The sequence below is a fragment of the Macaca thibetana genome, chromosome 18 (genome assembly GCF_024542745.1).
Source record: "Macaca thibetana thibetana isolate TM-01 chromosome 18, ASM2454274v1, whole genome shotgun sequence".
Taxonomy (NCBI): domain Eukaryota; kingdom Metazoa; phylum Chordata; class Mammalia; order Primates; family Cercopithecidae; genus Macaca; species Macaca thibetana.
The window spans coordinates 34764978-34790853 of record NC_065595.1 but is presented as its reverse complement, the minus strand read 5'-3'; the positions used below and the strand labels follow the sequence as shown (position 1 = coordinate 34790853).

General features: G+C 39.7%; 2 protein-coding genes across 6 annotated transcripts in view; one reads left to right on the top strand and one right to left on the bottom strand.

Moving 5' to 3' along the window:
- The window catches only part of HAUS1 (HAUS augmin like complex subunit 1), a 983957-nt gene that overhangs the window by 752637 nt on the left and 205444 nt on the right, over window positions 1-25876 (top strand). The gene's annotated exons all lie outside the window — the stretch shown is intronic.
- The window catches only part of EPG5 (ectopic P-granules 5 autophagy tethering factor), a 131476-nt gene that overhangs the window by 70189 nt on the left and 35411 nt on the right, over window positions 1-25876 (bottom strand). For all 5 annotated transcript variants that reach the window (XM_050767944.1, XM_050767946.1, XM_050767947.1 and 2 more), the window contains 8 exons: window positions 24007-24161; window positions 22190-22330; window positions 9634-9798; window positions 7163-7282; window positions 6237-6496; window positions 1863-2003; window positions 620-764; window positions 215-412 (listed from right to left, as the gene is read on the bottom strand). In XM_050767944.1, coding sequence (XP_050623901.1) covers window positions 215-412; window positions 620-764; window positions 1863-2003; window positions 6237-6496; window positions 7163-7282; window positions 9634-9798; window positions 22190-22330; window positions 24007-24161 — 1325 coding nt within the window. The remainder of the gene's footprint in view (window positions 1-214; window positions 413-619; window positions 765-1862; window positions 2004-6236; window positions 6497-7162; window positions 7283-9633; window positions 9799-22189; window positions 22331-24006; window positions 24162-25876) is intronic.

The window sequence follows — 25876 nt, the reverse complement described above, 5'->3', positions numbered from 1 at the left end:
TGGGCGTGGTGGCTCACACCTGTAATCCCAGCTACTCAGGAGGCTGAGGCAGGAGAATCGCTTGAACCCAAGAGGCGGAGGTTGCAGTGAGCTGTGATCGTGCCATTGCACTCCAGCCTGAGCAACAAGAGCGAAACTCTGTCTCAAAAAAACAACAACAAACGACTGTATCTAGCCAATCACTGAAAGATAAATTTTCTAACAGGTTTTTTACCTTATGTTGCTGGTAGAGTAATTTCTGTATGCAGTCTTCCTGCATCAGCTGAAAAGCTGCTTTACACAAGTGGTCCATGAGGAAGAGGATAGGTTGTTCTCGGTACCAGAGATGCTGGCTTATGAGAGCCTGAACCCAGAACTCCAACACAGCAACGGGGCCCACTTCATTGGGCTGAGTGCTTACAGATATGTGTGCCTGTGGAGAAAAGGCTCATGTGATGGGAAAGATAACAACCAGCCTCTCATTTTTTAAATAGCAATAAAATAATATTTACCTCCACTACAAAGCCCAAATCTACTGCCTTTCTTGGCCAAAAGCACACTGAGCCAAGTGATCTGAAATGACTAAAACATAAGCGTGCTAACACTAGAAGTGTGTTTAGGGGCTTGCAAGGGCCCTCACCTGGATCATGCTGTTGAGAAGTTTCACGTTGTCCCCATGGCTGGCTCCTGTCAAGTGCTGTGCCACCTTGTGGGTGACCTGTTGTGTGACACCCTGAGGGACACCGCTGTCCAAGTGTAGGAACAAGAGGAGGTGCGACAAAAACCTGCCAAGCACACAGGAGGATGCACTTTACCTTCCAATCAGGAGTCAACGGAATTTTCCCCAGCTAATTACTTACGAGGAAACAAAAAATTCCTAAATTGGTCCCATTTTTTGACCAAAGCACTATTTAAGAAGGGACTCTAGAAGAATAAAGTTTTCACATTTAACATGGGTTAAAAAGAATTCTCTCTACCCACAGAGGTGTAAGAACAGATCCACGACACAAACACATGCAAGTTAAACAGCATTACGAGAAAGACCCAAAGGCACCACTCTCCCCTCCTCACTCCCCACCTCCACGAATAAAGGCAGAGATGTTTCCAAACCATTCAGTTTCCAAACTTGCCTCATGCCCAGGGTGCCGATTCTTAAAAAGGGGTTGAGGGGTTGGGTGAGTAGTTCCCTGGACCTAACCCATTCCCACTAAAGTAAAATCCCCAGGGGAGAAACCTGGGAATCCATATTTAATAAGCTCTTTTGGCCAAGTTGGAGACATACTGCTTTAAAAGACACACAATAGGAAAACTGTAATGCTCCCCTTGTGCCTTTGGATGTACTTCATGTCCCCACCGAACAGGGCTCCTCCACATGCGGTGAGGCCTCACCTCCCCTTTCATTACTCTTTATGAGGCCCCAGCCAGATGCTTTACTCTCTACTCCCTAGACAGGTTGTTCTCTTCCCACCTTCCTACGCATCTTATCTGTTGGCAACACTGCACTATATGCACCGTAAACAATTAAAAACAATCTTTTCTATTGTTACAATGGCAAAGCCATTTGCTGCTCAGTATCAGAAGCACGATTCCCAGAATCTCAGGGAAAAAACTGCTCCTTCATATACTTTATAAGCTTTAATAAGCAATTCAAAGTTATAATAAGTGAAAAGGAAAAATATCTTTCATGGTAATAAAACTGGAGTCATTATTAGAATCACTGTTCATCAACCTGCATTCTAAACTGGGGTGCAGAATATTTTTGCCCCATAATACACTGTTGAAATAGCATTCCCTTTATTTTACTTAAGAAATCAGAAGACACAGTCATTTGTACTTGCTGGACTGTTTAAGAGTGTCTCCTGCCACAAATGGAACACACTTACTGCTCATTCTTCAGAAGGTAATACTGGCAAGGGTAAAATAAAGGTAGAATCTTATCCAGGACATGGACCACTGTTCTCAAATGTCTTGACTGGACCAGAACTCCCAACAGTGGGATGCCTTCTGCACAGAACTTCTCAATGCTACGGAAAAAGAGAAAGGCAATGAATATACAAGGTAGCTGGTTCATAAAATTCTGTTCTTCCAACGAGTTATGAGCCTTCAATACCTTGGGTTATCTCAGGTCTCCAGTACGTGTTTTATACCCAATCTTCACATAGAAATACTAGACCCTAATCTTCACACAGAAATTCTAGAATTGCAAAGGAACTTAAAAGTTAATCTGTATTTTCATTTTATGGATGAGGAAGGTGAAGTATCATGCCCAAATTCACATAATTTCCTAGGGTAAGGTCAGTTTGCACATTTCTAATCCAAAGCACCCTCCACTACCATATTTTGTTTCTCAAACAGAGCTTCTCCTAAGAGAACCACAGGGGCTCTCCTTGTCTGGATATTCCCACAAGGTGTCACAGCAAAGAGGAGACTCAAAAGTGAGCTCAATCTGTCAGTACAGGTTGACTATCCCTTATCTGAAATGCTTGAGACCAAAAGTGCTTTCCTAGATTTTGGAACACTCGAATCATACTTATAAGCTGAGCATCCCTAATCCAAAAGTCCAAACTCCAAAATGCTCCAATGAACACTTTCTTTGAGTGCAATGTCAGAATTCAAAGTTTCAGATTTTGGAGCATTTCAAAGTTTAGGTTTTCAGATTAGGGATACTCGACCTGCATAAACTACAAAATTCTGCTAAAACCAATTTGGCATAAAACATTTATTATTCTCTGCCTCACTTCAAAGAATCTATCCTTAAAAAATAATCTCAAATATGGAAAAAAATATAAAATACGATCCATGTAAAGATGTGCTTTTCAGGTTTATTTTTAACTCTAAAACTCAGAGGTAGAAAATAACTTAAGGAAATTTTAGAAAAATCCTTTCAATTGGAAATACTATTGCATCATTTTAAAATAATACACATGATGACCAAAGGCAATGTGGAAAAACACTTCTGCTATCAAGATACTAGGGAATAAAACATAAAATTTTATACTCGTGATCATAACTACCAGTAAAGAAAAGTTATTTGTGGAGGGGAATACAGGGACAATGTCACAACAAAATAGTCATTGTACAACAGAGGCAGAAGCGAGTGGCTTTTTCTCCACTTTCCTAATTCTGCAGTTTGGTTATAACCGCTTTAATTCTGGGGGAAAAAACCATTTCAAAAAATAAAGTAATTGTGCAAAGGTTATGCCACAAGGAAACTACTTAAAATATTAAAGTGAAAAACTAAGGATATAAAATTATACATACTTTTTTAAAAGATCAAAGGAAAAATGATGGATGAAAATAAACAGAAAAAAATCGATGATTTTATGATGGGAAATATTCTGGGTGAATTTCTGACTACTCTTCTCTGCAATGTCCATAATATTATATTCACACACAACTTACGTCCCTGCCTACTCCGCCCATACCTAAGATTGTTTTAAGTTACTTCTGTATTCTAGTACACCTAATCCCAAATGCCCACCATGGAGTTTTACACGAGAGATCAGCCCCGAGAGGAAATGCTCATTCTCATTCTCACTCCCATTCAAGATTTAGTAATCAACACAAATCAAAAATTATCTTTAGAGAGAGTCCATAGCAGTATCAGTGAATAAAGAGCTATGATCCCAGAGTGGATACAAGAAATTCAAGAAATCATAAAACACTTAAGTTCAGATAACTGCACTCAAGAGAATCACGTTAGACACTGTTCTAGACACGTTACATGTGTTCTGACTCACTTAAGCCTCATAAAGGAAGTGTGATGTTATTATTACTCCCATTTTAGAGATGGGAAACCCAAAGTACAGAAACTGTTAATAACACTAGAGCTACTGGAAACAATATAAAGAGTGTCTTCCTAAGGACCCTTATCAGGTCTCCTCTTTTCTAAATCAATTCTACCTTCTTTTACTTGGCTTTCAAATATCTCCATAATTTGGCCCAAACGCCTGATCACCTCCATTCTCCAATATGGATCACAGGCATCACTGAGAAGTGTTTCCTCATCATTTCCCCACCTCTCCCCTTACCCACTCAGACACCTGACTCTCCTTTCCACATTCATTCAACCCACCAGCATTTGTTGAATACCTACTAAGTATAAGATCTGGAGATACACAATTGAACAAGATAATGTCCCTACCTTAATAGAGCAAACAGTCCATGAGGAGCGGGGGAGAATACAATGACAATAAAACACAGTGAGTGTGCTGTTCAGAATGTACAGGAGCTGCACGTGGCAGGAAATGGCCCTTGAGCTGAATCTTCAACAAACTGTGGGCACTAAGTAACTGTAAGAGGAACACAACATCACTCTGCTCATTAGCCTAGGATGTTGTCTTAGTCCATGTTGCACTGCTATAAAGGAATACCTGAGACTGGGCAATTAATAAAGAAAAAAAGGTTTATTTGAGTCATAATTCTGCTGGCTGGAAGACTGGGCGTCTGGTGAGAGTCTCAGGCTGCTTCCACACATGGCAGAAGGCCAACAGGAGCTGGCAAGTTCAGAGATCACATGGTGAGATAGGAAGTAAGGAGGAGGCGGGGTGCCAGGCTCTTTTTAACAACCAGTTCTCATGGGAACTAAGTCAAGAACTCATTCATTACTGAGAGGATGGCACTAAGACATTCATGAGGGATCAGCCTGCAAGACCCAAACACCTCCTATTAGGTCCCATCTCCAACAATGGGGATCAAATGTCAATATGAGGTTTAGGGGGACAAACATCCAAACTACGACAGACGTCTTGTCTAATTTAAGACTCCTTTCCAAAACTCAGCTCTTCCACGAAGGTATCCCACTCTACTGATCTCTCCTTCCTTTACATTCTTTCTGCTCAGCTTCTAAGTAGTTCTCAATCCAGGGTGTACATTAGAGACACCTAGAGAACTGGCCCCCAGCCCATTTAGGCCAGGATTCTCACCCTTTTCCCTGCACTGGGATTTTTAAAAGGCTCCAAAAGTAAATCTAAAGAACAGTAGAAGTTGAGAACCACTGTTCTCCACATATCATCCAGCCTGCAATTATATTCTATAGTACTGCTGATTGATTTGTCTATTATCTCAACTAAACTGTCAATAACCCAAGGGAAGCTATCAAGCTATCAAACAATTCTGTATCTCTCCTACTTCACAGAACAAGGCTGAAGACTACAGCTGATTGCAACGGTATCCCACTGAAATTACACTTAATGTGGAACAATATGTTGAAATGAGGATGCTAAAAAGAGTTACGGTGAGTCTAAAATACAAGAATCAGAAAGCAGAGGTCAAAGAGTCTGAAGACAAATGAATAGACTAGAAAAAAACTATGCATAAGAAAAGAATCTTTAAAGAAAAGGATGTTTAACCAACTGAGAAGTCATTCATGCATTCAGTTATTTACTGCAGCAGATATAGTCTTCATCACTAGGGATAAAACGGTGACACAAGACAAATGCCGTTCCTGGGCACTTCTCTCATAGAAGTTATATATAACTGAATCTCTGAGAAAATTAAACAGATTAACTATGATATAGTGTGATAAATGCTCCAGTGGAAGACATACAGACAGCTATGGGCTCATATCAGAGAGGCATATGACCTGGTCAGGCATTTCATTCTTCTAGACAGTTAAGGGGACCTCTAGTTAAGAAAACCAAACACCGCATGTTCTCACTCATAGGTGGAAACTGAACAGTGAGAACACTTGGACACAGGATGCGGAACATCACAGACTGGGGCCTGTCGTGGGGTGGGGGGAGGGAGGAGGGATAGCATTAGGAGAAATACCTAATGTAAACGACGAGTTAATGGGTGCAGCAAACCAACATGGCACATGTATACCTATGTAACAAACCTGCATGTTGTGCACATGTACCCTAGAACTTAAAGTAAAATTAAAAAGAAAAAAAAAAGAAGCCTGAGTTGGGCTGCCATCAATTTTTCAAAAATTTTACTACAGGTGATCAATTATTTTTATTTGATCACAATTCTGAGGAAGAGAGTATGAATCTACTGCTGACATGAACATTGCACTCCAGGAGACAAGGAGAACTCTCTTCATAACGTAACAAGGTGACTTGCTTGTACAAATCTGAAGTATGTGAATTTGGGCAGCATCTCCCCTTGATAAGCTGTTAATCAAGGATTATTATTTGGCCCTAATTACTCCTCAATAGGTTTGACAGAGGCCTCAGAACTTGGGATATGGAAGATAAAATTCTAGAACTATCTATAAGGTTCAGTAACCCTAGTGGTTCAGCCCAACACTGTACCTGTGGCCCACAGCTGTCATAGATAAGGCTAGATAACAGCCAATGGGCATGCCCGCTTTCACAGCCTTCAAGAGAGGATGAAACGTGGGTGACTCTGTCATGTCGGGCACAGTGATGGAGAAGGGAACAGCTGGACAATTCTGCTGTATTCCATAATCGTTTTTGTGCAGTTTTAGCCTCAAGATTAAATTCCAGGCCCATTGGTTAAATGAGGTCTCGGGCGTCTCTCCATATCGAACAATACTGGCCAAATATGAAACCTAAAACAATTATTTATTTTAAGCCACATTAGTCACACACAAATTAAATCAGTAAGCCCCTACACTCATCTCCTTTTGTGACCAACAATGCCCTCAAAAGAGAGGAATATTCTACTTGCTGGTCTCCAATTAATGTTTATTGCACTACATCGAAGCAATTTCTCACTCGCAACTTCTGCTTACTTACTAGTCACTCTGTGAACCTGATCTTAGCTCATGTAAAAGAAAAGTGACATAAAAGTTGATACTCAATGAATAGTGTGCTGATAAATAAGTTTAACCATCAGACGGAGGTCTCATTTATAGCACTTGCCAATTTTGATGGTGTAAAAATTCCCACCATGGTCAATTTTAAGCTACCAATAGTTTAATAACCTGGCTTGCAAAGTTCCTAAAAATTTAAGTCAGTTCTCCAGAGCCAGTACAACCAAGCTCTAACACACCACTGTAGTTCAACTCAAATTCTGTAATATTAGAATAGTTATATAAAGGCTATTTTTTAAAGAAGAATCTTTATCAAACCATAGAAGTCAATTATAACATCTTAAATTGCCAGAAATGTTCTTAGGATACCTAATGGTCAATAGTATAAGTTTATCATCTTTATTTCTAAATGTCTTGGGAAGATAAAGATTCATGTTTCCAATACAGAAGAGAAAGAAATACCTGCTTCATACTTTCAGAAAGAATCCCAGCATATGGCTTCTGTGCAAGGTACTTCTGGTAAGCTTCAAGAACCATTAAAGCCACTTCAGCATGAACTGCTTGATCCAGATGAAGGGTACCCTTTTAAAGAGAAAAATAGTCACAAACATAGAACCTTGGTTTTGTTTTGTTTTTGTAACTTTGAATCAAAACATTAGACAGAATAGTAAAAAAGGATTTTCGATGCAGAAGCTAAATGTTCCAAAAATCACATCCCACACAATGAAGCTATAAAATGAGAATAGGCAAAAAACTGTCAAGGGCCATAACACTGCACCTAGATAGGTTTGAACCTGACTTAACCTCTACTCCAGCCAAAAAAGGTTATCTTTGAATGTCATACCCCATTCCACCCAAGAATCTCTACAAACACTTCAGGTCAAGGGCAATACCACGAACCAGGAAGATGCTTAGTTAATTAAACAGAAAAATATTTAATAAACTGTCTGGGCGTGATGGCTTATGCCTGTAATCCTAGCACTTTGGGAAGCCAAGACAGACAGATAACTCGAGGTCAAGAGTTCGAGACCAGCCTGGCCAACATGGTGAAACCTTGTCTCTACTAAAAATACAAAAATTAGCCAAGTGTGGTGGTGCATGCCTGTAGTTCCAACTACTTGGGAGCCTGAAGCAGCAAAATTGATTGAACCCAGGAGGCGGCGGTTGCAGTGAGCCAAGATCGTGCCACTGGGTTACAGAGTGAGATTCTGACTCAAAAAAAAAGAAAGAAAGAAAGAAAGAAAGATATTTAATAAATTATGTCTACATTCCCTTTTCCTGTTCCATCATTAGTTAAATAAGACACTCAGCAACACAGGTAAAATATTCCTTCTGGTGCCTGAAGTTGCCTATCAAATTTCTTACTCTATCTTCCTTTGCAATCTGAAAAAATACATTCCTTAAACCTTTCAGAAAGATGACTTTCCTAACTCTAACAAAGGCGTGGGAAGACTCTCATGCAGCTCTTCGAGAGGAGAGCCTGGGTGATTCTGTTCACAAGCCAGAGAATGTGAAGGTGGAAAACAGCTCCCTGTAGCTCTTGCCTACAAGCATGTCAATGAGAGAGGGCCCAGATGAATCTATGGGCAGTCCCAGGTGGTCAAGGACACCTCAGCAGAAAAGCTCCCAGGCTTCAGTTTCTTCATCTGCACAACAGGTATCATGCTGTCCAGATGCAAGATGGCTTCCAGGACTAAATGACTTGCTCAGAACAAAATCTGTCAAATAGGTGTAAAGGGCTGAGTTTTCCACCACTTTCTCTTTTAAATGTTAATCTTTTGATGGAGGAGCTAACAAATAAGGTCCAAGGTAAAGAGGCAGGGAAGGTTTTTTAACAGTGAATACCACTTGAAATGTATCTCTGAAGATACATGCTACATAGCAAACCCTTAATAATAACCACACTACTGAGTACTTAATGTGTGGCAAGAATCATCCTAAACATCTTGCATTTCCTCGTTTGTTTAATCCTTACAACAACTCAGTGCGCACTGGCACACGTCTGTAATCCCAGGTACTCAGCAGAAGGCTCTCTTAAGCCCAGGAGTTCGAGGCCAGCCTGGGCAGCACAGTGAGACTCCATCTCAAAACAAAACAAAAAACAACCCTGTGAGATATACTCATTAACATGAATGTTTACAAATAAGCAACCAAGGCCCAAAGAGTTTAGGAAACTTGCTCAGAGTCACACAGCCAGAAGATGGCAGAGCTGGGATTAGAACCCAAGCAGGCTGGCTTAGAGCTCAGACTGTTAACCAATGCACAGTGTTTCAGAAAACAACTCTGACAATGACATGCAAGACAAATTACAGGAGAAAAAGGAACCAGAGGCAGAAGAGGCAATTAGGAGAAACTAAAGTAGCTAGAGACAAAACAACAGATAAAGCCGGGCACGGTGGATCATGCCTGTAATCCCAGCACTTTGGGAAGCCAAGGCAAGGAGGATCACTTGAGGTCAGGAGTTCGAGACCAGCCTGGCCAACATGGCGAAACCCTGTCTCTACTAAAAAATACAAAAATTAGTCAGGCGTGGTGGCATGCACCTGTAATCCCAGCTACTTGGAAGGCTGATGCAGGAGAATCACTTGAACCTGGGAGGCGGAGGTTGCAGTGAACCAAGATCGTGCCACTGCACTCCAGCCTGGGTGACAGGGCAAGACTCTGTCTCAAAAAAATAAAAATAAAAAATAAAAACACATACACATGAATAAGGAAAAAGGGAAGAATTTTCAACGTGGAACAATTTATCTTCATTTAATAGTTGCTCATTCTGCAAAAGAGAATTAAAGAGAAAATCCTAAATTCTGACATAGCTAAAATAATTTGTAGACCTTGCAAATGGTACTCAAAAATGTTAGTGTTCTGAGAAAATCCTTCTTTGAAACAGATGCATGTACAACCTCCAGTCTCCAGGGAATGGTTTGAACACATACCTGTTTAGTAAATCCCCAATTCAGTCCTTCAAGAATAACACAGGCCAGTTTATTCTTCACCACTGTCAGGTTGTAATTCAACAACCAATCCCGAATCACTGCTATCTCAGATGCAGAAGGTTGCCAAAGATACAACGGCAATTCTTTAAACAAGTATAGAGAAACCTTATTAAAAAGAAAACAATAGTCATTAAAATAAAGACTTAGAACAATGCTATATTACTACAGTATTATATGATTAAACTGCTTATAAAAAATTTTCTCCAAAAGGAACTGGGGTTTTGTTTAATTTTTAGACAAATGAAATGGAAATCACGGACAACCAAATCAAGTGGGTATTAAAATTGATGACACATCAAAAGCACATTTTATAATCCTTTGTAAAGATCAATCTTTTTTAAATATTCAAATCGGTATGCTTCAGTTTAGGTAAACCACCATGCTAATGCACGTTTTTAAAATCATGATAAATCAGGGGACAGTTATTCACTTTGCAAAAGAATTTAGCACTTTAAGTAATTATTCATTCTACGGCATTTAAAAAGATACTCTATTGGCTTCCAAGCCATCTAGGCCAGGGGTGGGGTGAGTGGGAGGGTGGTAAGATGAAACAAGATCAACCAAGAGACCAAGAGTTGATAGTTACTGTTAAAACTTGATGATAGGTCATTATACCATACTATTCTCATTACTTTTATATGTATTTGAAATAATCCACAATAAAAAGTTTTAAAATCCTATTTACAGAAAGTCTACAGCACTACTTTTAAAACAACACATCCGAGTATGCAAATTAAGATAAATCTGGGCCAGGTATGATGGTTCATGCCTGTAATCCCAGCACTTTGGGAGGCCCAGGCAGACAGATCACCTGAGATCCAGAGTTTGAGACCAGCCTGGCCAACATGGTGAAATCCCATCTCTACTAAAAATACAAAAATTAGCCAGGTGTGATAGCATGTGCCTGTAGCCTCAGCTACTCAGGAGGCTGAGGCAGGAGAATCACTTGAGCCCAGGAGGTGGAGGTTACAGTGAGCTGAGATCGTGCCGCTGTACTCCAGGCTGGGTGACAGAGTGAGATTCCATCTCAAAAAAAAAAGATAAATCTGAGTTCAGTTAATAAAGTTTGCTTTAAGGGAGACTGATCAGAAGAACAATTCATTTTACGATGTCTAGAATAGTGCTGTACAACGGAAAAACAATGCAAGTCATATGTGCAATTTCGATTTTTCTAACAGCCACATTTTTAAAAGCCAAAAGAAACAAGTAAAATTAATTTTAATAATGTATTTTATTTAATCAACTGTCCAAAATATTATCATTTCAACCTGTAACTATTAGATAGAATTGAGTCTTCAAACCTCAGTGAATATTTTACAGTTAGAGAACATTTCAATTTGGACTAGCCACTTTTCAAGGGCTCCATCTATAGCCACATGTGTCTAGCAGCACCATATCAAACAACCCAGGTCTAGATATTGGCATTTATCAGGTTCCTGCACTGTTCCAAACTGAAGCCAAAACAAAATTTTTAAATAGAATTTCAACTTTTATATTCATAAGGTACATGTGCAGGTGTTACCTACTGTGTGATGCTGAGGTCTGAGGTAAAAATGATCCCATTACCCAAAACAAAATTAAAAAAAAAAAAATAGTAGAAAGAGTGAATTTTAAAGAAACCATTCCTTTCCTTTTTAGATTCTTCTGTGTGTGTTTACTTAATTACATTTTCATGAGGATTCATTAATATAGGTCTTGGATCTTTCAAATAAAATGGTAAAATGAAAATTTCAAAAACAGAAAAGTCCTACTGTACGCTGCAAGTATCTGACAGAAAGAGCAAAACAGTAGTGCTAGAACAATCAAGTACAGCAATGAGATCTGTCCGGAAAAGCATCTAGCCTAGTTATGTAAAATAATGGCTTGGCACATATCTGTCCATCATAGTGCTAGAACAATCAAGTACAGCAATGAGATCTGTCCGGAAAAGCATCTAGCCCAGCTATGTAAAATAATGGTATGGCATATCTGTCCATCAAGAATGAAAGTGAAGCTATCAGAAAAGACCCCAAGAGACATTAAAAGAATAACAAGAGACTACTATAAACAACTCTATGTCAATACATTCAACAAGTCAGATGAAATGGGAAAAACCCCTTTAAAAACATATCTTACCAAAACTGACTCAGGAAAAAATAAAAACTTGAATAGTCCCTTATCTGTTAAAGAAATCCAATCGTTGATAGGCACAGTGGCTCATGCCTGTAATCCCAGCACTTTGGGAAGCCGAGGCAGGCAGATCACTTGAGGTCACGAGTTTGAGACCAGTCTGGCCAACATGGTGAAACCCCGTCTCTACGAAAAATACAAAATCAGCCAGGAGTGGTGGTGTGTGCCTGTAATCCCAGCTACTGGGGAGGCTGAGGCAGGAGAATCACTTGAATGCAGGAGGCAGAGGTTGCAGTGAGCCAAGATTGCCACCACATTCCAGCCTGGGTGACTGAGCAAGACTCTGTCTAAAAAAAAAAAGAAATCCACTGTGTTGGCCAGGCATGGTGGCTCACGCCTGTAATCCCAGCACTTTGGGAGGCTGAGGCAGGTGGCTCACCTGAGATCAGGAGTTCAAGACAAGCCTAGTCGACATGGTGAAACCCTGTCTCTATTAAAAATACAATAATTAGCTGGGCATGGTGGCATGTGCCTGTAATCCCAGCTACTCAGGAGGTTGAGGCAGGAGAATTGCTTGAACCTGGGAGGGAGAGGTTGCAGTGAGCCAAGATTGTGCCACTGCACTGCAGCCTGGACAACAGAGTGAGTGTCTGTCAAAAAAAAAGAAAAAAGAAAAAGAAAAGAAAAGAAAAAATCCAATGTATGATCAAAAGACTTCCCACAAAGAAAACTCCAGACCCAGATGATTTCACCGGTAAATTCCATCAAAAAGTCAAAGAGGAATTAATAGTAATTATGCAAAAACTCTTTCAAAAAACAGAGGAGGAGAAATGCTTTCCAACTCATGTTATGAAGCTAACATAGCCCTAAAACCAAACCGAATAAAGACATAACAAGAAATCAAATGACAGAGCAACATCCCTCATGAACATATGTAAAAACTGTCAACAAAATATTGTCAAATTGAATCTACCAATACCTCAAAAGAATAATACCTGATGATGATCAAGTGTTTTTTATTCCAGAAACACACAATGGCAGTTTAACATTAGAAAACCGGTCAGTGTAACTCATCAACTTAAGAGAATGAAGGAAAAAAATCATAAGATTATCTCATATGAATGTGGAAAAACCACTTGAATACTCATTCATGAAGAAAACTCAGCAAACTGGAAATAGAAAGATACTTCCTCAGCCTAATATAATGCACTTTTGATAGGAAATCAAGCAAGAATGTCCATTCTCACTAATTCTATTCAACACTATAATAAAGGGCCTAGAGTCAATGTACTAAGGCAAGAAAAAAAAATTAAAGGCATAACAATTAGAAAGAAGAATCCAATTAAGAATTCCAGTGAGAGTTCTCAATAAAATAGGATTTACATAATACGTTTTAAAATATATTTATGCTTTCACCGAAAGTAAAAGTATCACTAACTTTACTTGAAGAGGTTAAAGGAAAGATGCATGGATTTCACTATCAAATATAGAATGTATCCTCTGAAGTGGGCCAATTTTTGAAATTATACAGTAGGCCAAAAGAAAAATAAAACATCAATTTGCAGGTTGTCACCAAATAAATCTCTGAGTTTTATACTCTGGGATCTCCCAAAAGGTTTTGTCCTTAACAACACTTATCCTAACCCACAGCAATCTCTACACAGGATGTGCCTCATGCTAGGCCTCTAGAACAGAAAGTTATCCTCATACTCCAAGTGTGTCACTGAAAGTTCAGAGCCCCCAGCCACAGCTCATTCTCAGATTCTGGAGCTAGGGTCTGATTCCAGATTAGCCCAAGGTCACTGTGAAAATATTCAAGGCCATCATATCCATCTGAAAGCATGGGGGCTTAAACAACTTCCTCCAAAAACCTCACAAGTTCATAGAGCACAATGGAACCACATGTATAAACCAGGAGTGTAGGCAACTTACACTGAAACATTGTGGTTTCAATTTTCACACTTAAAGTTAAGCAAATTTGTGGGCAAATTTACTACTAGAAGTATTATGGCCAAATTTAAAAAATAAATGTAGGCCGGGCGTGGTGGCTCACACCTGTAATCCCAGCACTTTGGGAGGCCAAGGTGGGTGGATCACGAGGTCAGGAGTTCAAGATCAGCCTGGCCAACATGGTGAAACCTCGTCTCTACTAAAAATTAGCCAGGCGTGGTGGTGCACACCTGTAATCCCAGCTACTCAGGAGGCAGGATAATCGCTTGACCCCAAGAGGCAGGGGTTGCAGTGAGCCAAGATTGCACCACTGCACTCCAGCCTGGAGATAGAGCAAGACTCTGTCTCGGGAGAAAAAAAAAAAAAAGGAGCTAAAAACAAGAAAAACACTTGAGAAAAATGTCATGAGCTCAAACTGAAAGAATCATATGATCCACTGTACATTTCTCCAGAATTCATCCACTAATCACTCAAGAAGAAGCAACAGAAAACTTCCTACTGTATTGAACCGTATAAGAAAAGCTTTTTATCTCAATATAATCATCTTGCAGTAGCATACAATGTTTTTCTTAAAAGGAAAATGTACCATGTACCACCACTATGGAAAACAGTATGATGGCTCCTCAAAAGATTAAAAATAGAATTATGACATAATCCAGCAATTCTACTTCTGAGAATATGCCCGAAAGAACCGAAAGCAAAGCCTGAAAGAGATGTTTTTATATCCACATTCATAGAAACATTATTCACAATAGTCAAAAGGCAGAAGCAACCCAAGTCCCCATCAACGAATGAATGGATAAACAAAAAGTTATACACACACACAGACACACACACACACACACGCGCGCGTGCACCAAGGAATTATCATACAGGCTTAAAAATGAAGTAAATGCTGACACATACTACGACATTGATGAACCTTGAGGATATCATGCTAGGTGAAATAAACCAGTCACAAAGACCACATATTACATAGTTCCATTAATATGAAATGTCTGAAATAGGAAAAAAAATCTAGAGACAGACATTAGATTAGGGCTTAGGGCCCTAATCTATGAAAGTTGCTTAGGACCCTAACCTAAGAAAGTTGCTTAGAGCTGAAGGAGATAGAAGAGTAAGAGTAATAGTTGGGCCAGGCACGGTGGCTCATGCCTGTAATCCCAGCACTTTGGGAGACTGAGGCGGGTAGATCACCTGAAGTCAGGAGTTCAAGACCAGCCTGACCAACATGGTGAAATGTTGGGAGCAAGCCCCCCAAAATCCAGCCATAAACTGGCCCCAAAACTGGCCATAAACAAAATCTCTGCAGCACTGTAACATGTTCATAATGGCCCTAACGCCCACACTGGAAGGTTGTGGGTTTACGGGAATGAGGGCAAGGAACACCTGGCCTGCCCAGGGCAGAAAACCACTTAAAGGCATTCTTAAGCCACAAACAATAGCATGAGCGATCTGTGCCTTAAGGACGTGCTCCTGCTGCAGTTAACTAGCCCAACCTCTTCCTTTAATTTGGCCCATCATTTTTGTTCCCATAAGGGATACTTTTAGTTAATTTAATATCTCTAAAAACAATGCTAATGATTGGTTTGCTGTTAATAAACACGTGGGTAAATCTCTGTTCGGGGCTCTCAGCTCTGAAGGCTGTGAGACCCCTAATTCCCACTTCACAACTCTATATTTCTGTGTGTGTCTTTAATTCCTCTAGTGCCACTGGGTTAGGGTCTCCCCAACTGAGCTGGTCTCATCAAGTGGTGCCCAACATGGGGCCTCGAATCCAGGTTGAAGGGTCGCCATAGCGATGGTTAGAATGGAAAACTAGCTGGAGGACACCCGAGTACTCTTAAAACAATCCCCATCATGAGTAAGAAGGGGAGCTCCGAAGCATCAGAGTAACAGTGGGACAGGTGTGGGGTCTGGTTCGTTCCCCTTGGAACTTTTTCACACTGATAATGAGGAGGAAGGAGAGTATAGCAAAGTAACAGAAGAAGTTACAGAGCATGTTTATTTACCAGCTAAAGCTACAGCAGCAAAGGAAGGAGAGGTTCATCCCTACCCTTCTGCACCCCCTCATTATTATTTTGAAGAAAAAGACCCTCCAGATCTTACTTTTCCGGAGGACACTGGGCAAAAAGCAGTTGCCCAAGTGACTGTTCGAGCAGCACCTCAAGCGACCACTCTTAGTTCTATTTAGGCAGGACTTCAGAAAGCTAGACGAGAGGGTGATTTAGAGGCTTGGCAGTTCCCTGTTAGAACACACCCCACAGATCAACAGGAAAATATTACAGATACATTTGAGCCTTTTCCTTTTAAATGACTCAAAGAATTTAAACAAGTTATGAATCAGTATAGACCAGGTTCTCCTTTTGTAATTGGAACCGTTAAAGAATGTTGCTGTTTCTAGTCAAATGATACCTACTGACTGGGACGCTGTTACTCAAGCTTGTCTAACTCCTGCTCAGTTCTTACAATTTAAAACTTGGTGGGCAGATGAAGCTTCCATTCAGGCTGCTCGCAATGCCCAGGCCCAACCTCAAATTAATATAACTGCAGACCAACTTTTGGGGGTTGGTGGCTGGGCTGGTTTCGATGCACAAGTGGTCATGCAGGATGATGCCATAGAACAGCTTAGAGGAGTGTGCATTAGAACTTGGGAAAAAAATCACTTCAGGTGGGGAACAATACCCTTCCTTTAGTGCTATAAAACAGGGACCAAGAGAACCATACGTTGATTTTATAGCTCGGTTACAGGAGTCTCTTAAAATTGCAGATTTGGCTGCTCAGGATACATTGCTGCAGTTATTGGCTTTTGACAATGCTAATCCCAATTGCCAGGCTGTTCTGCGATCTATCAGAGGGAAAGCACATTTAGTTGATTATATCAAGGCCTGTGATGGTATCGGAGGTAATCTGCACAAAGCTACTCTGCTAGCACAGGCAATGGCAGGACTGAGAGAGGAAAAAGGAAATATTCCATTTCCTGGAGCTTGTTTTAACTGTGGGAAGCATGCTCATACTAAAAAAGAATGTAGAAAAAAATCAGCGAGTCAGGCTGCCAGATAGGGGAAAAAAGAAAACTGTTGAGCCTGAAGTATGTCCAAAATATAAAAAAGGAAAACATTGGGCTAATCAGTGTCACCCTACGTTTGATAAAGATGGGAACCCGATTTCAGGAAACGCTATGGGGGCCCGTCTTGGGTCCTGTTCTAAACCAGGGCATTTCTAGTTCAGGCCATTCCCTCACCCCTGTACAATGTCTGTCCCCCACCACAGCTGGTAGTGCTGCAGTAGGTTTATGCTGCACAAAAGCTGTGAGCCTTCTGCCTGGGGAATCCCCACAAAAGATCCCAGCAGGAGTCTGTGGACCCTTGCCAGCAGGCACAATAGGATTACTTTTAGGAAGGTCCGGTTTAAGTTTAAAAGGCATACAAATACATACAGGAGTCATTGATTCAGATTACAATGGGGAAATTCAAATTGTTGTATCTACGCCTGTTCCCTGGAAAGCAGAGTCAGGAGAGTGCATAGCACAGCTCCTGACTGTGCCGTATGTGGGAATGAGAAAAAGTGAAATTAAACGAACAGGAGGATTTGGAAGCACAAATAAACAAGGCAAAGCAGCTTATTGGGTAAATCGAATTACTGATAAACGTCCTACCTGTGAAATAACTATTCAGGGAAAGAAATTTAAAGGTTTGGTAGATACAGGAGCGGACATTTCAGTCATTTCTCTACAGCACTGGCTGTGCACATGGCCAATTCAACCCACTCAATTTAACATAGTTGGAGTTGGTAAAGCCCCTGAAGTATATCAAAGTAGTTATATTTTTGCATTGTGAAGGGCCCAATGGACAACCTGGGACTATTCAACCAATTATAACTTCTGTACCTATAAATTTATGGGGAAGAGATTTATTACAACAATGGGGAGCACAAGTTCCAATTTCAGAACAATTATATACTCCTCAAAGTAAATATACAATGCATGAAATGGGGTATGCCCCTGGTATGAGAGTAGAAAAAAATTTGCAAGGTTTAAAAAGTTCCCACCAGCCGGGCGCAGTGGCTCAAGCCTGTAATCCCAGCACTTTGGGAGGCCGAGGCGGGCGGATCACAAGGTCAGGAGATCGAGACCACAGTGAAACCCCGTCTCTACTAAAAATACAAAAAATTAGCCGGGCGCGGTGGCGGGCGCCTGTAGTCCCAGCTACTCAGGAGGCTGAGGCAGGAGAATGGCGTGAACCCAGGAGGCGGAGCTTGCAGTGAGCCGAGATCGCGCCACTGCACTCCAGCCTGGGCAACAGCGTGAGACTCCGTCTCAAAAAAAAAAAAAAGTTCCCACCAAAGATTAAGATATCATTTTTGATGGTGGCCATTGTTAAGCCTCCAGAACCTATACCTTTAAAATGGTTAACAGATAAGCCCATTTGGATAGAACAATGGCCACTAAGTAAAGAGAAACTGGAGGCTTTAGAGACATTAGTTACTGAACCATTAGAAAATGGGTACATAGCTCCAACATTTTCTCCTCGGAATTCTCCAGTTTTCATAATTAAGAAAAAAATCAGGTAAATGGAGAATATTAACTGACTTAAGAGCTATCAATTCAGTTATACAACCTATGGGAGCATTACAGCCAGGATTGTCTTCTCCTGCTGTCATTCCAAAAAAACTGACCTTTAATAGTCATAGAGACTCTTTCTTTACTATCCCCTTAGCTAAGCAAGACTGTGAATGATTTGCATTTACAATCCCTGCAGTAAACAAACTGCAGCCTGCTAAGTGTTTTCATTGTTTTACAGATGGGGTCTACTAATGGTAAAGCTTCTTATTCTGGAGCAAAAGGTAAAGTTTTCCACATGCCTTATACTTCAGCTCAAAAAGCAGAGCTTGTCGCTGTAATTGAGGTATTGACTGCTTTTGATATGCCTATTAATGTGATTTCTGATTCTTCATATGTGGTTCATTCCACATAGTTAATTGAAAATATTCAGTTATTATTTCATACAGATGAACAACTGATGACTTTATTTACCCAATTGCAAACAGCAGTTAAGAGTAGAATGCACCCAAAAAGGGTACGTCACTCACATTAGGGCTCATACACCTCTTCCAGGACCTTTGACTGAAGGGAATCAAATGGCTGATTGCCTAACTGCTAATGCAATATCTAATGCTAGACACTTTCACAACTTAACCCATGTTAATGCCTCTGGTCTCAAACGCAGATACAACATTACCTGGAAAGAAGCTAAAGCTATTATCCAGCGATGCCCAACTTGCCAAATGGTACATTCCTCATCTTTTACAGGAGGAGCTAATCCTCGAGGATTGGAACCTAACTCTCTTTGGCAAATGGATGTCACATATATTCCCTCGTTTGGGAGACTAGCTTATGTACGTGTATGTGTGGACACCTTTTCTCACTCTGTCTGGGCTACATGCCAATCAGGAGAGTCTTCTGCCTGTATTAAATGTCATCTTTTACAGTGTTTTGTGGTGATGGGCATTCCAGTTTCTATTAAAACAGATAATGCCCCAGGCTATACTAGCCAAGCTCTAGTTACATTTTTCTCTATGTGGAATATTAAACACATTACTGGTATTCCATACAATTCTCAAAGACAAACCATAGTGGAAACAATGAATCTCTCCCTAAAACAGCAGTTGCAAAAGCAAAAAGGGGGAGACAGAGAATATGGAACCCCACAGATGCAACTGAATCTAGCATTATTAACTTTAAATTTTTTGAGCCTGCCCAAAGGTCAGATGTTATCAGCAGCTGAACAGTAACTATAGAAACCAGCTGCAAAGACAGAAGCAGAACAATTGATTTGGTGGAGAGATCCAGTAACAAAAAGTTGGGAAATAGGTAAAATAATAACTTGGGGTGGAGGTTACACTTGTGCTTCTCCAGGCCAAAATCAATAGCCGATTTGGATACCATCAAGACACCTGAAACCTTATCATGAGCCAGATGCAGAGGAATAGACTCCGGGAGGATCCCAAGGATCCCCCCGTTGCAGCCATGTCAAGACTGAGGCTGAGGAGGGCCCCAACTGTCATGAGCAACACCCATCGAACACAGCCACCCACCTGGGGACAGATCAAGAAGCTGTCACAGATGGCAGAAGAAAACCTGAGGAAAGCAGGACAACCAGTCACGATGAATAATTTAATGGTAGCTATGATAGCGGTTATTACCACTGCCGTGAGTATTCCTTCCATAAGGGCTGACACAGAGAATAATTATACTTATTGGACATATCGATCAATCTTGGCTGGCAATAATGCCTAGATGTAAATCACTCTATGACACAGTTACACATGCTTTCTGATCTCAGTATTTACCATAATAAATCTGCTCCTATTATTGAGGCATAACACCCTGAAAAACCTATTTGTAAACAGGATTGGACCCAGTTAGAAATAATGAACATACTTGTTTAGTAAGATTGCTTTGCAGAACAGGCAGAGGTGCTACACAACAATTCCTATGGAATCATTATTAATTGGTCCCCTAAGGGGATGTTTAGCTTGAACTGCACCTCTCAGTCTGCGTGCCATGGTCACACTATGTTCAGATGATCTGAACAAAACGGTCAGACGGTAAAAATGATAAGAAGTACGTCAAAAGTTCCTATTATCTGGAACCATGGCGGTATAGTGGCACCTCAACCTCAAATGATATGGCCCGCTCTAGGTGCTAAACATAAGGATTTGTGGAAACTATTAAATGCTCCTAATAAGATCAAAATGTGCAAAAGAATAAAAAAGCACCTAAAAAGACACTCTACAAACTTGTCTTTGGATATTGCAAAATTAAAGAACAAATATTTAAAGCATCCCACACACACCTGACCTTAATGCTAGGAACTGAAGCGCTTGAAGGAGTTGCAGACAAAGTAGCAGCTAGTAACCCATTAAAATGGATAAAAACACTTGGAAGCTCTGTGATTTCAATGATGATTGTGCTTTTAATCTATGTTGTTTGTCTTTGTATAGTCTGCAGATATGAATCCTGACTCCTGCAAGAAGTAGCTCACTTGACAAAGCAGCCTTTGCTTTCATCTCTTTGCAAATCAAAGAAGGGAGATGTGTTGGGAGCAAGCGCCCCAAAATCCAGCCATAAACTGGCCCCAAAACTGGCCATAAACAAAATCTCTGCAGCACTGTAACATGTTCATAATGGCCCTAACGCCCACACTGGAAGGTTGTGGGTTTACGGGAATGAGGGCAAGGAACACCTGGCCCGCCCAGGATGGAAAACCACTTAAAGGCATTCTTAAGCCACAAACAATAGCATGAGCGATCTGTGCCTTAAGGACGTGCTCCTGCTGCAGTTAACTAGCCCAACCTATTCCTTTAATTCAGTCCATCCCTTTATTTCCCATAAGGGATACTTTTAGTAAATTTAGTATCTATAGGAACAATGCTAATAACTGGTTTGCTGTTAATAAATACGTGGGTAAATTTCTGTTCAGGGCTCTCAGCTCTGAAGGCTGTGAGACCCCTGATTTCCCACTTCACAACTCTATATTTCTGTGTGCATGTTTCTAATTCCTCTAGTGCCGCTAGGTTAGGGTCTCCCCGAGCTGGTCTCTGCAGTGAAATTCCATCTCTATTAAAAATACAAAAAAATTAGCTGGGCATGGTGGCGGGCACCTGCAATCCCAACTACTTGAGAGGCTAAAACAGGAGAATCACTTGAACTTGGGAGGCAGAGGTTGCAGCAAGCCAAGATTGAGCCACTGCACTCCAGCCTGGGCAACAAGAGCGAAACTCCATCTCAAAAAAAAAAAAAAGAGTGATAGCTGAAGTCTATGGGGTTCCTTTCTGAGGTGATGAAAATGCTCTAAAATTGACTGTGTTGAGAGTTTCACATACCTGTGAATAGACTAAAAACCACTGACTTACACACTTTAAATAGGTAATTGTATGGTATGTGAATTACATCTCAAGAAAACATTTGAAAAACTACATGAAGATTGCAAAATGACAGAAACAAATTAAATCTGTGTCCTCCTCAACTTATTACTACATACTATTTATTTTGCTTTTGACTGACTTTAAATAGGACCTTCTTTGTCAGTTGTTTATTCCAGGTACAAAATATAAAAACTATGAAAGCCAAACAAATTATGAAATAAAACTGTTAATTAACTATAGGTCATAAGTAAAGTAAAAATATGTTATTGAAGGAAGTGAACAGGTCAACCTTGAGATTTGAGAGAAACAATCACATCTTTTTATAAGCAGCAGCTAATCCCAAGTTGGCACAGTGAACGACACAGAGGCCGGCACAGTAAATGTTAGTTCCTTTCATCCTGTTTATACCCGCAGTGACAAGATCATTCCCAAGAATCTTCCTATTTTTGCCAATGTTCCATTACTCCAAGATTTAAAAAAACAAAACAAACAAAATCAGTGCTCTTACCATTCCAACCTGGTCAATGGTCTCTTGAACTCTATCCAAAAGAACAGAAATTATCTCAGGATGAACAGCTGTGATGGTCCCTAAAAGCTCTCGACCAACCTTTGAAAAAGTCTCTCTGGTAGACAGGGTGACATAAGATACCTAAATAGGGAACAGGGGGAAGAAGATGGCACTTTTAATATCAATTATCAGTCAAAACACCCTTATATAGTTTTTTCAAGCAAAGCAGAAAGAATCTTATATTGAGCCTTAGTTGACACTATGTTCCAAAAAATGTTAAAACTTCATATAGGCAACTGTCTACTCTGAGGCTGAAAGGTGGAGGGAGAGGAATATAAGAGAATGGCAACTTTTTATAACAATGACTTCAAGTGTGGATTCAAAAAGCATATCCCAAAGTTTGTCGGTAATAATAAAACGGTTCCTGCAGTTTCAAAACTTTTCTAAATTTGAGGAAATCACTACAATGGTGAAAATCAGAATGTATTTCATGGAAATGCCTAGCTTCCCCTACAAAATAAGATCCCTAACTACAAGGTCTTCTAAAACATTAATGTTTACCAACTTGTTTTGAATTAAGTCTTTCAAAGTCTATGTTACAATCCATTAATGCCAATGGTATTTTTTAACACAATGGAATAAACAGAAAAATAACATAGAGAATAAAATAAAATGGAAAAATGTAATAGTGCTTCACAGGTAGATTAAGTATTGCTTCAACTGTACATACACACAAAGGATCAGAATGTAATATAGAATGTAATTTTTATTGTGACTCCTAGACAAAACACTGGAAACTTTACTCAAGAGCATAAATATTACTTTAGCAACAGATCTTGAGAATGTCACTTAATGTATGTGAAAATATGTCTTGTCTCCCCAAGTTTTTCAGATCAAAGACAGTCTGAATTCCAGATCCATCGAGATCTTAACTTTATGCATAGTTATGAAGTACAGGTATAGGAATCGCTGAATCAAGTATTTGATCCCGGAAAGAACATCCAGGTTTGTCATTCTCAAATGGATTATTAGGAGAAGATAATAAAACCCAAATAATCATCTTCAAACATAATTTTACTTGAGTACACTTGAATAGTTTGGAGGACATATTTTGTATGCAGAGCAACAGATACACGAGAGTTTAAAGTGTAAAATGTGCAGGGCTTTTAAAATATACAAAAAATTCCAATGAACGTTTTGGTAACCACCTTGGGCTAGTCCCTAGATGCTCAGGGGTCAAAATTTCACTCCCCTTCACCCTCATGGATGGCTTACTGAAAAGATGTAGAATGCAAGGATCTCATCCTAGCCTGTAATTTCATATTATAGATGAGGAAAATGAAGCCTGGGGTTATACGTTATCTTTTTTGATGTGAGATGGTCAATTAATAGCAGAGTTAAAACACACGTATCCTAACTCCAGGTTCAATATTCTTCCCACCATCTCATTTAAACTGGCTGGGAAGCTAGGTTTCTGCTACTAGCTGGAGTGGAAGAGTTTAGCTGAAGGGGTGGGGTGAGGGAAACATACAGCATAAAAACTGTAAGTGTCAGGCTGTATCACACTGTCTCTTCCTTACTGAAAGTGGTGCAACAAATTTCAAAAGATAATAAGTACTGGGGAATGGATATAATTCACATTTTCAATAACCCCTGTAGCAAAATAATGTTCCACTGATTCTCCATCCCTTCTCAAAAGTGTAGACAGTAGCTAAATAAGTCACAGTTTGTAAAACAAATCCCCCCCAAAAAATCAACAGATGGACAATCCAAAAGAAAACATTTTTTAGCTAATTTCTAAAACTTCATATTCTAACCTCATATATCTCCAGAACAATAATTTTTATGAAGTCTTCATCCACATTGGTTCTTCTGGCCTGAGCCATCTGAGCAAAGGTAGTCAGAAGGCAAATCTCTTCTGAGCTATTCATAGAAGAAAGACACTTCTCAAAGTTGGTGAAATGTTCTGGGTCTGCAAGTTCATATCAAGAAAAGTAAAGTGGGGAAAGAATAAATTTACATCTTTTAATCACTCTTTCAGAGAAAAAGATTTAGGAATATTTAAAGATACAAAAGTTCTTTCTTTGTTCCAAAATAGATTTCTACAGGCATCAGGAATGAGGTTGGACCAGATGGCCTCTGAAATTCCAATGAACTCTAAATATAATGTAACCTCACAAGAGACATTTAACATCTCTAAGCTTCAGTTCGCACATCTGTTTCAAAAGGTTATTTAAGAAGAAGATTAAACAGCATGTCACTGGTGACGTGCTTTGTTAACTGCAAAGCACTGCTGCTGTCACTAGGCAGTCACCTTCAAAGGCAGTACTGCCAACTTCAAAGGCACACTTGAAGCTACTTGGTAACCATCAGACAAACAAAGACCTGACTAATGAAAACTGCTAATACTAGCAAACTACTTGGCACAAATAGGGCATTCCAAAAAAAGAGATTTGCTTATAAAGAAAAACTGGGGGCAAGAAATTAGTTATAACCGTAACTGAAATACTAATGAATGTCATAAACAATATAATAAATGTGATGTGTTTTGCCTATATCGCAAAGGATGTTGTGTAAGCAATACTAAATTCTGCCATTAGAAGGCAATATTCACAAATATACATGACAGTAAACTAGATGCAAAGTTGTACAGTGAAAAGGAAAAAAAAGCCCATTGAAAAAATATATGTCCTTGGCCAGGTTCTGTGGCTCACACTCGTAATCCCAGCACTTTCAGAGGCCGAAGGCAGGCAAATCACTTGAGGTCAGGAGTTTGAGGCCAGCCTGGCCAACATGGTAAAGCCTCACTTCTACTAAAAATACAAAAATTAGCTGGGCGTGGTAGCACATGCCAGTAGTCCCAGCTACTCAGGAAGCTGATGCAGGAGACTCACTTGAACCTGGGAGATGGAGGTTGCAGTGAGCCAAGATCATGCCACTGCACTCCCGCCTGGGCAACAGAGCAAGACTCTGTTTCAAAAAAATTTTAAAAATTTAAAAAATAAATAAAATAAATTAAAAAATAAAATATATATATTATAAATATATATATATTTCTATACATATCCTTGATAGAACTTTTCACAGTAAGAAGGCAATAAGCCAATAATTCCATTCACATTTACACATTTGAGAAACCAAGATAGCTCACCAAATTTCCTGCATTTTCAAAATAACTCCAGGACATTTACCAAACCAATTTTCATTTTCCATCTCCAAATTGGATTTAGAGTGGAAATTATTACACAGAACATTCTCAGAATAATGAAAATTGGCATGATCATTCTAACTTACATTGTGAAAGGATATTTAAAAAGAAAAAAAAGAATTATCATTCAAACTTACAATGTTCAAGGTACAAATCAAGGAAAAGGCATTATATTTTAAATAATTCTATAGAAAAAACAATGGGAAAGTGAAATAACTTTCTAATTAGCTTTTAAAATATTAACTATAAGGACAAACAAACATATTTCTACATTTATTTATCATCGAATTTGCTTATGGCTACACTTTACTAGTAGTCAGAATGTTGATCAGACTAGAAATAAACAAAAAGAAGCCAAATTAAAACAGACCGGTTTTTAACAATCACTGCGGAGAAATGTGTTAGTTAGGAAATGTTAAAACTAGTTAAAATGTGTTCCTTGGAAACTGATTTCAAGCTCACCCTACCCCCATTACCAC